The sequence below is a fragment of the Oryctolagus cuniculus genome, chromosome 9 (genome assembly GCF_964237555.1).
Source record: "Oryctolagus cuniculus chromosome 9, mOryCun1.1, whole genome shotgun sequence".
Taxonomy (NCBI): Eukaryota; Metazoa; Chordata; class Mammalia; order Lagomorpha; family Leporidae; genus Oryctolagus; species Oryctolagus cuniculus.
In genome coordinates this window covers 70,967,227-70,982,244 of record NC_091440.1, presented here as the reverse complement: position 1 = coordinate 70,982,244, position 15,018 = coordinate 70,967,227, and the positions used below count along the sequence as shown (strand labels likewise).

The 15,018-nt window shown below is 42.1% G+C and overlaps 1 protein-coding gene across 5 annotated transcripts in view; it reads right to left on the bottom strand.

The window, feature by feature from the left end:
* The window catches only part of WDFY2 (WD repeat and FYVE domain containing 2), a 195,031-nt gene extending 180,280 nt beyond the window's left edge, over positions 1-14,751 (bottom strand). For 4 of the 5 annotated variants that reach the window (XR_011378806.1, XM_002720738.5, XM_051832227.2 and 1 more), the window contains exon 1: positions 13,646-14,392. Coding sequence is in view for 3 of the 5 variants with exons in the window: in XM_002720738.5 (XP_002720784.1) it covers positions 13,646-13,782 (137 nt within the window). In the remaining 2 variants the exon portion in view is untranslated. Of the gene's footprint in view, positions 1-13,645; positions 14,393-14,502 lie in introns of those variants that run through there. The other variant, XM_070048896.1, reaches the window with a different exon arrangement.
* Between the last annotated feature and the right edge of the window lie 267 nt (positions 14,752-15,018).

The window sequence follows — 15,018 nt, the reverse complement described above, 5'->3', positions numbered from 1 at the left end:
ACGCCCACAGAGATCCATTTCAGGCCATCTATCGGAGCATGTGCAAATCCCATCAGTTTTCCTTTCACAAAATTTTAAAACCCACAAGTGGTTAACTTCACAGCACAGATGTCGGGATTGTATACATGCATGAATGAGGGGGTACTTCAACAGGTTCGTGGAAAATAGAAAGAAAGATACATTTATTTTGGTGCAAAAAAAGTTTGAACCCCATGCAGTTTTTGCACAATATGCACACTGAAGACCCTTTATATGAACTATTAACTTAAAAACAAGGCCAGGGGGGCAGTGCTGTGGCTCACTTGGTTAATCCTCCGCCTGCGGTGCCAGCATCCCATATGGGCGCCGGGTTCTAGTCCCGGTTGCTCCTCTTCCAGTCCAGCTCTCTGCTGTGGCCCAGGAGGGCAATGGAGGATGGCCCAGGTGCTTGGGCCCCTGCACCCGCATGGGATACCAGGAAGAAGCACCTGGCTCCTGGCTTTGGATCGGCACAGCTCCGGCCTTTGTGGCCATTTGGAGAGTGAACCAGCAGAAGGAAGACCTTTCTCTCTGCCTCTCACTGTCTATAACTCTACCTGTCAAATAAATTTAAAAAAAAAAAAAAGGCCAATTATTTCTTAAATCTAGTATCTACTTTTATTCCAGCTATTTTTCATCAAGTATTTAAAACTTCAGTTATGGTATGGATTAGTTTCATAGGAAACAGAACGCAAATAAATAACTATTTTTATAAAATCTTATTTCTTTTGTAATATAATTCGATTCTCAAACTGTTGCAACCTCCTTGCTAAATTCACTTTCAAGTAACTAAATGTTTCTGCCATTTTTACCCCATTCTCTCTGCAAATCCATCCAGTTTTTGTTACCAGTATTAACCTTATATTTCCACATACATAAACACAGTCTGTCACCAACAAAAACAACAGACAGTTCAACTTTTTAAGTAAAAGTTTTGGAAAAACAGAAATAAGCAATGCTGGGCACTGAAAATACTGACTACAGCAGCATCCCCCAAAAAACAAACTTGATATATGTGCAAAGTAAAAACCACCCATAGCAGCCAGATTGTAGCACAGCGGGTCAATCTACTGCCTGTAATGTTGGCATCCCAAATGGGTACCAGTTCAAGTCCTTGCTGTACCACTTCCTATCCAGCTCCCTGTTAATGGCCTGAGAAAGCAGTGTAAGATTGCTCAAGTGTTTGTGTGGTCCCTGCTAAACACGTGAGAGACCCAGATGAAGCTCCCAGCTCCTGGCTTCAGCCTGACCCAGCCCCGGTTGTTGTGGCCATCTGGAGACTGAATCAGTGGAGGGAATCTCTCTTTCTGTCTCTCTGTATTCATATTTCTCTCTCTCTCTCTCTCTCTCTCTCTCTCTCTCTCTCTCCCTCCCTTCCTCCCTCCCTCCCTCCCTCCCTCCCTCTCTGTAACTTTGCTTTTCAAACAAATAAATAAATCTTAAAAAAAAAAAAAAACAAAACAAAAAAAAAACTGCTCATTGGTTCAGGCTTTCAGGCTTTCAACTTCATATTCAGTCTTTCATGATCAAGAATAGAATTTTCTAATCATTATTTAGCAGTAAGACATCAAAAAGAGCTTGGTCCAAAATATAGCCAAGACAAGCAGAACAATGTCTAAGACCCCTGGAAGTTACTCAGAACACAGTTATCTCAAGAAATCAACCTTTGGTTCACTTGTCAATGAATCAACAACTTGGAGCATATATAGTTCTTCAGGTTCAACACTGATACTGACGGGGGTCAGTATTGTGGTGCAGCAGGTTAAGCTACCGCCTATGAAGCTGTTCTGCCTGTTCCACTTCCAATACAGCTCCCTGCTAATGTTCCTGGGAAAGTAGCAGAAGATGACTCAAGTGCTTGGGGCCATCTCCTGGCTTTATCACAGTCATTTGGGGAGTGAACCAGTGAAGGGAAGATCTCCCTCTCTCTCTGTTAAGACTGCCTTTCAATTAAACAAATAAAATATTAAAATCAAAAAACTTATACTGATCTATACTTCCAGAAGTGTACAGTTCTAAAGTATTAATTTAGTCATTAGAAATTATTTTTTAAAGGCTTGGGATTTTTTAAAAATGCTTATTTATTTAATTTATTTTAAAGGCAGAGCAACAGAGAAAGATCTTCCATCCCCTGTTCACTCCCCAAATAGCTGCAACAGTCAGGGCAGAGCCAGGCTGAAGCCAGGAGCCAGGAACTCCATCTAGGTCTTTCACGTATGTGGCAGGAACCCAAGTACTTGAGTCATCATCTGCTGCTTCCCCAGATTCATATTAGCGGAAGCTAGAGAGAAGCAGAGGCAGAATAAGAACCCATGCACTCCCACTATACCACAGTGCCCACCACAGTAATGAGAAATTCTTAAAGAAAAAGGCAGGATATTTTGAATGGAAAACAAAAAATGAGAATGGAGTGATGGAAGACCACACCCTACAGAAATATGCTCTCCCTACTGACAAACTCACACATGTTTCAGCAGCCTGCAGACTTGTACTTATGCCTCCCCTTCTCCCTCTGCTACTTTGAACCTTTTCAGAGTGAACATTCCTTCTTCAAGCTTTGCTAAAGGATCTATATTGAATATATTTGATAGGAGAGAAACTTTCCAAATGGAAGCTCAACAAGAAAAATAAGTTGGAGAAATCACACTGCCACCAAATTCCAAATCAATTTGATTCGTCCAACCAGCATGCCAACTCAGCTAATTATTCAGATTAAGCATAACTAAACTCTTCAATTTTACCTTCTGGAGAAAAATTGTTTATTCTTCAAAATTATTTAACAATCTAAATAAGCTTTGAAATGTAAACAGAATTTAATAAATCAAATATATCCAAAAGTATTCCAAAAGTCAAAATATAATTAAATAAATTATCCATTCCCAACACCCCTCTCCTCCAACAAAGATCAACATACAAAACATAAAACAGCTACTATTTTCCAAGGTCCAAAAGTGCCAATAAATACTAAAACAGATTGCTAAGATTCTAACAGCAAGGCATGGAAACTGACTCAGGAAAATATTAATCCAGATCTACAAAATAAAAAGCAATAGTATAACTTTAAGTTTTTCTAAAATTATAATTTCAATATACTTAAATATTACATGTAGCTATGTACCTATTTTTAAAACGAAGATGAAAAATACAAACTCTCTAATATAAAAATGTATATTTCCATATTTTGTGTTTATGACCAATTAAATGATAACAACCTTTAATATTTGTAGAAGCCTATGGTTAACAAAGAACTTTCACATATATGAGGTAACTACAAATTATGAGAAATCAACTTCAGGTGAGGAGTGAGGAAGGAAAGTCACTTTCCAAAAGTCATCAGGCTAGTAATGTGATGCTTGAGTACTCTTTCCAGAAGCACTGCCTTATCAAATCAAAATGGGGAGAAACTAGAGGAGTAAAGGAAAGAGAAACACTAGGACTGATTAAAAGACAAAGAAAAGATAAAGAAGAGTAAAAGACATCAGACAGTCATTGGAGAATTAGAAACTGATTTTGGAAGAACGGAGAGAAAACCCTAATATTCATGGAGGAATGGAAGAATGGCTGGGTGCCAACATTCTACCACAGTGAATCATTTAGCTCAGAGAAGAAGCCAATGAGGTAAATTTGTTAAACTCCCCCTTTACAGCTAAGGTTTAGAAGTGAAATGTCTTGCCTATGATCATACCACTGGTTAGTGGCAAACAGTCAAACCCAGACTTCCCTGGCTTTGTCCCCTGGTCCCAAACAACACCTTCACAGAAGGAATAAGGAAGGGTAAACGGCAGCCTTAACTTACTAACACTTACCTTTATTTACATATTTTCCTTGTACAACATCAGGATCTGTTATAAAAAGTGTCTTAATTTTTGAAGTATATGCTTCCTCTCCAAAACTCCCACTAAGTTTGTGGAAATATGCTTTCTAGATAGCTTTCAATTTCCCTTTTATTCTTCCAAATACAAAATAAAAAACCAACAACAACAAAAACCCAAAGCTGGAACCACTCTATAAAAGGGGAAGCCTCTCAGATTTTGGAGGAAGACTCTGGTTCTCACGTGCTGTTTTCCCACCAGGCAGCCCAGACAAAGTACAACTCACCTCTCACCGTCCAACTCTGATAACCTTGGCCCATGCAGGCTGAACAAAAGCAAAGATCTACAGGAGAGATTTCAAAACTTGGCACAGCAACATCTTTCCATTTGTCAAGAGAAGCTGGCAATCTGGATTTTTATGTGAAATTAGTGTTTTTAAACCTTGACTGCAAATTTAAAATTTCTGAAAAATCCATGTCTGGACCACTCAAAGTCTGTACATGGTCGGACTTTAGTGCACTAGTTGCCAGTTTATAATGCCCAGACTTCCAGGTGAAGACCATTTAGTTAGAGCTTACTAAATGAGAAGACATGAGGATATAGCCCTTGCCCTCAAGGTGGCCCTTGGGTACAATGAGCAGACTGTTTTGGGACAAGACAGCAAATTGAGATACAGAAGCCTGCAAAAGCACCCACTCCCTACATGCCTCTCCTGATCACTGGCTTTCATGGGGCAAGTCTGGAAAGTGGTGGTAAAAAAAAAAAAAAACACAATAGAGTAAACCTCATGGCTTATATGCTTAGAGAAGAGAGGATCCAGAAATCTACAAACAAAAATTTGAGAGCCTAATCTTTGTTATCCAAGATAACTCTTAAAATATTCAAATCTTTTATAAAATCTGTTTATTTTCTTTTTATAAAATCTTCTTATTTATTTGAGAGGCAGAGGGAGAAAGAGAGAAGAGAGATCAACAGAGATCTCCCATAACTGGTTCACTTCCCAAATGCCAGCAACAGACAGGACTGGACCAGGCTGAAAACCTGGAGTCCAGAACTTGATCTGGTCTTCCACATGGGTGGCAGGGGCCCAAGTACTTGAGCCATCATTTGCCTCCCAGGGTGGCAATAGCAGGAATTTGGATGGAAAGCAAAGAAGCTCAAAAAAGAGTGAACCAGGTCCTCCTATAAGGAATGCAGATTTCCGAAGTGGCTACTTAACTGTTGCATCAAACACCGGCCCCACTATAAATATTTTAAAGTAGCATAAACCTCTAGAAAGAAATATGGCACTTTGTTCTTTTAATATTTCAAAGAAATAATCAAAAACTTGGAGAGTGGGTGGTAAGGAGACACCAATATGCACAATAATGTTCATTACAATATTTATAAAACAGAAAAATATTTTAAATACAGATAGCAATACAGAGATGGATAAATTTTGACATATCCACTACATTGCTAGTACCTTGAAAACAGGATTTCCCTTGCTGGTAGGTAAATCCACGGCCAAGTATATAAATATAAACAAAGTATTAAATAAATATAGGTATAAGTGAACACTGAAAGCAAAGAAAATATATACTTAAAATGATGGTTAAAAATTTCATAGATGCTAGCCCAATTTTAAGTGGGAGCACGAATATATAAGTATATGATTACAATCATATTTTTGAATACTGCATCATAAAAACTGCCTGAAGGAAATATGTAAAATACTAAGAATAATTATGTTAAGAGGTTTATGAGCAGTTACTCTTTGTTGTGGTTATATTATCTTTATTTAAAGGTAAACACACTCCAAAAGAGATTTTTTTTATTATGACTGCTTAAAATCTAAGTTAATCCTTAAAAACTGGAGAAACTTTTTTAAAAATTAATAACTAATGGAAAATGTGTAAAGAACTTCCAAATAGCTCTATGTTGTAGGTAAATCTGCCCCAGCTAAAAAGAAAAGCATAAGGGGTGTGTGTTTGGCAGGCAGTTAAATTGCTGCTTGACGTGTCTGCATCCCATAGTACAGTGCCTGCTTCAAGTCCCAGCTTCCCTGCTGTCAATCCAGCTCCCTGCAAATGCACACCCTGGGAAGCAAGAAATGATGCCTTAAGTACCTGGGCCCCTGACCACCAAGTGAGAGACCCAGATGCAGTCATCGGCATCTAGCTTCCACCTGACAGTCCTGGCTGTTGCAGGTATTTGGAGAATTAACCAGCAGATGGAAGATATCTCTCTATCTCTTCTCTTCATCTATATCTGTCTCTTTGCCTTCAAATAAAATGAAAAAGAAGTAACAAAGGAGTAAGGAGGGAGAGGGGAAGGGGAGACAGATTTTTAAAAAGAAAAGCATAATCATCAAGAGAGATTAGCAACTGACATTCATAATTTAGATGAGATGCATCATTTCTGAGTCCTAAAACTAAGTAATAAATGAACATATCACAGGAAGCCAAAATGCAGTCACTCAAACAGCTGCTCAGTATGTTGCATTCTAGGTTGGGTGTTTACCTAGCAGTTAAGATGCCTAGGCTCAGTTTCATGCTCACCTCTGGCTCCTGATCTCAGCTTTCCAATAATATGGATCTGGGAGGCAGCAGTGATAGCTCAAGTAATCGGCCCTGCCACCCACATGGAAACCTGGACTGAGTTCCCCGCTCGGGGCTTTGGCCCCAGTCAGCCTGGTTGTTGCAGGTACTTGTTGAGTGAACCAATAGATGGAAACTCTCCTCTCCCTCTCTGACTCTCAAATAAATGTTAAAACTAACAACAATGCTGCATTCCTAGTTTCTTCCAACCTCCTTCAGACTCTGGGCTGGAATAGTGGTTATACCCTTCAGAATTTACACCCTGACTTAGAGGCTTCCAGTCAGTCTGGCGGGAAGTAGGTCCCCAAGCTGAATCATATGTCCATCTTCTAGAAAACAAACTTCACAGAGAAAAAGAGGGTATAAACCTTCAAACCACTCCTCTAAAGCACTGTATTTCAAACTGTTGCTCATAATCTATTAATGGGTCAGGAAATTGATCAAAAGGGTCACAAGCAGGATTTTATAAGGGCTGTAACAGATCAGAAAGTATGAGTGTGCACATCACATTAAAAGGACATCATTTCATAAAAACTTTTGTTTCCGTTACATATTTGTATACACGGGACAGCATCTCAGGTAGCAATGCTAAATATACCTCTTACTTTGATATATGGTCAAAAAGTTTCCTAAGCATTACTCAAGATAACCCAGGTCCTGATGTGGGTGCCAGCAAACCAAACAGAGCTAAAAAGTGTTCAGTGCTTGAAACTAAAGCACTCATCTAGAAGTAGGAATGCAGTGAATCCAGTTCAACTGGGTATTAGACACCAACACAAGATAAACACTTCTTTAACATTTCATCCTGGAATAAATATCACTACCATCCAAAAGCTAGGGAAAGTAAAGCATGGTTTGAAAGCTGCTAACAATCTCATGCAAATACGCTGCTTTTCTCCCCACTATGTACTTTCTCAACTTGAGATTTCAAGATAATGTGGTTGTGGGGCCGGTGCTGTGGCACAGCAGGTTAAAGCCCTGACCTGAAGCGCCGGCATCCCATACGGGTGCCGGTTCTAATCCCGGCTGCTCCTCTTCCCATCCAGCTCTCTGCTATGGCCTGGGATAGCAGTAGAAGATGGCCCAAGTCCTTGGGCCCCTGCACCCATGTGGGACACCTGGAAGAAGCTCCTAGCTCCTGGCTCCTGGCTTCGGTTCGGCACAGCTACGGCTGTTGCAGTCATCTGGGGAGTGAACCAGTGGATGGAGGATCTCTCTCTCTCAGTCTCTACCTCTCTCTGTAACTCTGTCTTTCAAATAAATAAATTAAATCTTTAAAAAAATAAAAAGATAATGTGGTTGTGCAGACTTTATGTTTATCTGGTCATTATGTGGACACAATACAGTATTAGGAAATCCAAATTCCTCCTTTGAAGATGGAGAAATTGAGGCTCAGAGGGATGGGACACCTTAGGAGTTGTCAAGGTTAATGGAGAGCAGAGGTGGCTGAGATCTGGCTCCCAGTCCCAGTCCTTTTCCAGGAATCCTTAAATGAAAGGCACACCTGGGCACAAATTAGCACTCCTAGGCAAGAGAAAATTAAACCATACTTCTTCATTTCTGATCTTATTGGTTAGTTTCTTATACCTCTGAAATAATTTTTAGTTATGACTAAATGAAGCTTTTGGATGAAGTTCCTTGCCCTTAAAAAAAAAAGTTAATGAGATTGCTTGCTGAACTTGCACAAGAAAGTTATTTTTTTCTGCTAGGGAGTCTCTAAATTAATTATGGCTCTGTCCTTGGGAGACCTATTCATATAAAAATAAAGGTTTATTGCCTCCTTTTGAATTTTTTCTATTCTTATACTGAAGTTGAGAAGAAAACCTGAGCTTGCTGGCCACATTCTTCTCAGTAAGCATATATTGTATATAATTAACGTTACAGATATCAACAGATCACTATTTGTAATTATCTCCAGTCACAAGTGTACTTGTTTTGGTATCTGCCAGGCTATTATTTTTTCAATGATATCATGATGATTCTCAACAATAAACAAAACAAAACAAAAAGAAGTAAAAGCAGAGAGCCAGGAAAAGATGCTATACAAGTCAGAAGTCCTATTTTCTTTCTAAAAGTTTCAATTTTGTTTGCTTGGCAAAGACCACTTCCCTAAAGTCTCTCTGGCTATGAAATCCTGTGCCTTTCACCCATTTTTCTTTTTCACAGTAAGTTAGGTAATGCTTGAGGTCTAAGATAGCTGGTCAGGACTTCATGATCTGAGAATCACTTGTTTTAGGACTGATAGAACTGCAGCCCTAATAACCATGGTGCTGCAGCATCGGGGTGAACGTGCGCTGACTAACCTCTGTGAGGTCCTGGACAGAAAGCAGGACTAGAGACGTAGGAAACTCAGAGCCCGGAGGGAGCTCCAGGGGCACTTGAAACCGAGCCGCCTCTGGTGAGCTTCCTTGAACAAGTTTTCCACAGTGATCGTTGCTTAAAAACACAGCCTGTGCCTGACCTTCAGAAACGCACAGGCAGCCTGTTTGCAGAAAATGTTCACTGACACGAAGGCGGCCTCATGTTTTAAATTCAGGGTAAAGGTCTAGTTTTCAACAATCATATGGAGCAAATTCTTTCTCTGGAATCTTGAAACCAGTAGTTATCACTGCCAAGTGATGAGTCTCAAGTGCACAGCTAGAAATTTGTCAATTTTATGCCACTAAACAGATTTCACACACTCAAAGATTAGGGTTCTAATTTTGCTGACTTCAAAGACCTCACTCCATCGCTGAAGGAAGACTTCAACTTTCAGAAATGTTTGCACTAGGGGAAAGATTTTGATTTGCTTTTCTTTCAAAACTTTACACAGATATTATAAAATATATAGCACATAAAACCTCATCAGGAACTCAATTGAACAGAGCCAAGGTCCAATTATTAGTGAAACTAATAATTGAAGGAGAGAACTGAGATAGTACAATTTCACAATGAAGAGAGTTAAAGCTAAAGGAGCCAATACTATAGGGGTTTATAAGAGGAAATGAAACTTCTATCTTCTATTTTAACTATCTTTTCAAGAAACAGTCATGACCACTTAGAGTCACAGTAGTTTGGAGTTGGGGAAAAAAAAGGTCTTAGATATAGGGGAAAAAAAAAATCTAACCCCTACCTTGACCCAGCTCATTCTCACCCCTATCCTGTGTCACACTGTTACCTTGGCCTAAGGTAAACTGCTAAACCTTCTCAGGCTCAGCTTAAGGATTTACTCAAGGAAACTCCAAAAAGGTAAAGATTATTCAGCTTTGCTTAATTCACTTGGTGAACACATACTGCCTATCTCCTTTGTGAAAGGCATGTGGTTTACAGAGAATACACCTAACTATGTTGCATAAATTAATGCCAAATAAAGTCAGAATATAAGAGCCATTCCCAAGGCCTAGTGGGCAAAGCTACTGTCTACCTGCCTGTGAGGCCAGCATCTCATATGGCTACTGGTTCCTCTCATGGCTACTCTATTTCTGATCCAGTTCTGTGTTAGTGGCCTGGGAAAAGCAGTGGAAGATGACCCAAGGGCTTGGGCCCCTGCCGCCCACATGGGAGACATAGATGAAGCTCCTGGCTTTGGCCTGGCCCAGCCCTGGTCGTTGTAGCCATCTGGGGAGTGAATCAGCATATGGAAGATGGTCTCTCCCTCTCTTTCTGTAACTCTTTCAAATAAATCACTAAATAAATAAGTATTTTTTTTAAAAAAAAAGAAGTTACCACCAAATAAGAGGGCCCCTGACAATCTGTAGATTAGACATTAAGTCTTGACCAAAAAGAACAGAAATGTCTGAGGAAGCTCTTAAGCTTGGAACGTTACAACATTCACTCAGAAAAGACCATCCAGAAAGAGGCCGAGCATTGAGGAACCCAAAGAACCAAAGTGTGGTGTGTTTAGTGGGTACAGAACCCAGCTCCAATCAAAGCAAAACAGACTGAGATTAAGGCCAGTGAGTGCTGGGAACAGTCTCTGCATCAGGAGGCACTGAAAATCTTTACTTGTAAATCAGTGTTTGTATATTTCTTAGGTTCTTTTAGATTTCTTCCGTTGTTATAGAAGTTATCTGAACTGTACCAAGATGAACTCGAAGGAACCTATTCTTGGGTTGGAAAATTTGAGTATATCAGCCCACTACCAAGGGCAGTTTGAGGGCAAAAACAGTAAAGCAAGTGAAAGAATGTTCTAAAGGAAGGTAAAATTTAGGAGACAAAAGGTCTGTGGAATCCTGCATTCTTCCCCGTCTGAAAATTCTCTTTTCAATACAAAATCTTGGAGGTAGTGATTTAGTTTTATTAAGCAATACTCCTCTAAAATTTCCCATTGAACTGTCAGCATCTTGAAAGGAACTTATCATTTTCATCACTGTTCTGTACCCATGTTTGTGGATAGAATACATGAGGCAGAGCATGGACTTTTGATCTTAGGGCACCTTAAAAAGCTACCCAGTCCAACAACTTTACAAACAAGAGTACATTTGTCCACATAAGCCCTTCTTCATAAGTCATCATAAAATTTATTCAACAAATATTAATTAAACATGCACCATAATTAAAATGCTGTATTTTCAGGAACGTTTGAAAAAAATCAGTTCCTGATACAACAAAATGCTACCATGTGTCAGGTTCTACCTTAGGCCCTGAAGATAATTAAGATGGCACATGAAACTCCATAAGGAACTCCAAAGAGGAGATAAAATGTACATGAAGGTTACATAATACTGCTTAAACCAGAAAATGTTAAGTATTTTTTGAAAGCAGAAATGAAAGCTATATAGAGTGAGAGGTCAACATGTAAAGCCAAGGCTTCCTAAGAACTTACAGAGGATAGGCACTGGCACAGTGGTTAAGACACTGCTTGGGCTTAACCTGACAGTTCTGGAATGAAGATGACTAGCTCTAGCTGAAGCGGTTAATGGTAATGGCTTTGTAGGTTTTGATGAAAATCAATATTCTATTTTCATATCTTCAGCATTATGTCAAGTAACATCAACTCTGGATTTTGAAAAGTGAGAAAACAATGAATTCTCTTTTAATGAAAACCATATACAAAACCGAGCTCTAAATAATTATTTTCACGTGTGAGCATATGATCCAAAGAAACAAACTTGTCAACTTGTAATAATAAAAGATATGTAAGGAATAATCCTGGACTTGTGCATGGATCTTATTTATATAATAGCAACTCTGTGATGAAATAATTTGTATTAATTATACTGTAAACTAAGAAAATAAAAATCAAGCTAAGATAAAGTAAACATTTTCCTTTTCCTGTAATAAATTGAAATTTATTCTTCAGTTTCTTTCAGATATATTACTTCAGGTTCTCCAAATATTATGGAAAATATTCCTCACTACAGCTGTTTCATTCAAAGTATATATAGTGGGGTGCTGGGGCTTGAGATGCCTGCATCCCACATCAGAGGGCCCAGGTTCAAGTCTCAGCTCTGCTTCTGATTCCAGATTCCTGCTAACGGTGCACCCTGAGATGCAGCAGGTGATGGCTCAAGTAGTTGGGTTCCTGCCATGCACATGGGAGACCCAGACTGAGTTCCTGGCTCCCAGCTTCAGCCTGAGCTGGTCCAGACCTCCACTCAGGGGAGTGAAGCAGTAGATAGGAGATCTCTCTGTGTCTGTTTCCCCAGTAAATAAAATCAGTTAGTAAAAAATAACAATTCCAAAGTAAACGTAGTAGAACGAGAATCAAAAGTTTCAAAAGTCACATTAAAGGAGCTTAGATCTATCTACCTTTCCCCCTTCTCTTACTTGATGCAGTGAACTTACTTATTAATTTCCTATAGCTGTTAGGAATTAATTGGCTTCATCTCTCATATTTACAGACTAGGAAAGTGACAAATATCAGTACATTTTATAGAATATATTCCTTAAAAATAATTTGATGACAGAATTTCCAGGTCCAGAAGCAGTCTCTTTTAATAGAATTTTGCCTGTATGGTAAAATTATACACTTTCATAGAGCTTGTTTGCAAATTTCAAAAAGCTCCTATATCCATCTATTCCATTTCAGCCATGGATTTCTTTTGTTCACTGCTGCTTTCCATCGGTGTATGTTTACAATGTTTTCCATTGTGTCTGCATGAGAAATGAATCAGGAGCCATTTGTATAGAGCATGATGTAGACAAGGGCATGCTATTAATATACTCTCATCTTAGTTATACTGAAGAAGCTAAGATGGGAATAGATCAAGCAAAAGTTTTGAAACCACACTAAATGCAAAGTGCTGAAGTGACTCCAAACACAGTAATGAATACTTGGCTGCTTTATCCCTGCAATTTTAGGAATCATGGAGGGTGAATATCTCGACCTTAGCATGATTGGAACTTATATTAAGAAAACTGAACTACCATTTTAATGTAAGGGCCCCTTGTCACATACTCTCTAGCGTTAGATTTTTTTTTTAGAAAGCTTGCAGATATCACTGAAGTAACAGTTCTGGTTACATGACCGTAACTACTATATTCAAGCAGCATCTTTGTACACCTTTTTTCCTGCATATTAAAGGACACTAAGTTAAAGCAAAAACGGTGAAATAGTGAAGGCAATACAAGTAGCTCCACTTCTGCAAATTAAGCAAAAAGAAAGGAAGCAAACGAAGGGAAGGAAATCGAGTTATTTGCAGCAGTGGTCCCTTGCATGTTCTCGGAGCTTCCCCTTGAGCTCGAAGAGATAAGGATAAAAGAGAGAAGGCACAACGCAGAAGCCCAAAGTTACTCGTTTCACAACTTGGATTATTCATTCAACTCGGGTTATGTGTGGATTCAGACGGAACGTCTGGCGAAGGGAGTGGCATTTGCTTTCTCACTCTGGAGACCAAAGAACCAGGGAGTACCCGAAAACCCTGAGTTATCTTTTAGAGGCAGCTCGGAGCATCATCTCCACGCACACACCTGCAGGGCAGGGCAGTCTCCGCCTCTTCCTCTCTGGTCCCGAGGTGGATCAAGGTGCGGTGGTCCGCACACCGTTAGCCCAAGGGCCACCCGTGCACCCGAGGGCGCCACCCGGCCCCAGGCGTGGCAGAAGCGCACACCGCCGTCGGAGCTTAGCCTCCCCGGGCCGCACAGCGGCGGCGGCAGCGTCGCACAGCTGGACACCAGCACCACTTGGATGCGCATTATAATAAACTCAGGGGAGCACGTCCACATTCGCGCGGTACGGCCCCCAGACGCTGGCTCGGAAACCTCCAGTCCGGCCAGGCCGGCATCTCCTCGCGGCCAAGGGGCAGCAGTCCGTACCTGTCCTCCGAGACGCTGATGACGCCCTCCTCCTTGGGCACGATCACGGCCATATTCACCACCTCCTGGGACCCCTCCACCCGCTGCAGCAGGATCGGCTTGCGGGTCAGCGGCTTGGGCTGGATCTCCGCCGCCATCGGAGGAGGGGGCGCGCCGCGGACGCCGCCGCCAACCGCGCCGCGGGGCCGGGCTGAGGGGACCGCTCGGGCAAGGATACAGACAGAGACAGGGAGTCTCGCTGGCCGGATAGGGACGCCGGGGCCCGGCGATCATAGCCTGGCCGCCTCTCTTGGGAACGACTCCGCGCTCCCGGCCTCAGGCACCAAAACCGCCACAACCGGGGTTGCAACCCGGCGCCACCACTAGAGGAGGGGGCGGAGAGCTGGGGGGCGGGGCCGGGGGCGGGGCCTTCCACAGGGGGTGGCCGCTGGTGGGCGCGAGGGCGGCTCCACTTCCGGAAGGGCGGTGAAAGAGGCGGGGAAACCTGAAAGGAGGCGGGGCTCCGGGGGACCCAATGCGCGTGCGCCAAACCACGACCCCACCAGCCCATTTCCGCCCCGCCCTTCGGCGGCTCATGGTGCGCTGCAGCACCACCAGGACGCATGCGCCCTACGTTCCCTACGGTCTCCTGCCTTATCTTCCTCGTCCTGAGTTTATACCCCTCCTTTTTTAATCTCCCGTGAACGCGCGTGTACACACCCCCGGGAACGCGCTTTCCAGGGTTCCGCCTTCTCCAAAGCCCCTAAAGGGGCGGAGAGGGGGCGGGGAAAAACGCGCCTCAGCAAGACCGGAAAGAGCCGGCAGGAGGGAAAGCAGCCAAACTACTTGAGACAGGACTGGGCATGCGTGCGTATTACCTGGCGCAGAGTCCTGAACAATGAAGCGAGGCAAGAGGGCAGTTTACTGCTCCCAACATGCACCGGGCCCAGGCCGCTGGGTTGCAGCCTGTGGCCTCCTGGGAGTTGTAGTTCCGCGTAGCCTCTTCTCCTTGTCCTGGAATGACCTATCGCCCACTTGACAGCGCTCTGGGTCTGGGGAACTCGGAGGCCTCTGGGGCCCAAGGCCAAGAGAGCCCGGAGCGGCCTCTAAGACGGGGAATTGCGAGGCAGCCTCCTGCTGAGCAGGGCGTCACTCCCTGGGACGGGCTATTACCAAGTATATTGGCTTGGCTTATGCGTGGTGGGAGGGCAGAGAATCTCTTCATGAAGTCATCTTTGAGGGAGCTTAGCGGTATTCTGTATTGTCAAACTCCTCATTCTCTTAAATAGGTAAGTTACTAAACCACAGTTACTTTAACCCTATGTTAAGGATAAACACGACCCACTCCCCAAGACCTGAACCCAGGCCCCGCCTGCTGGGGTGTTTCCTTTCTG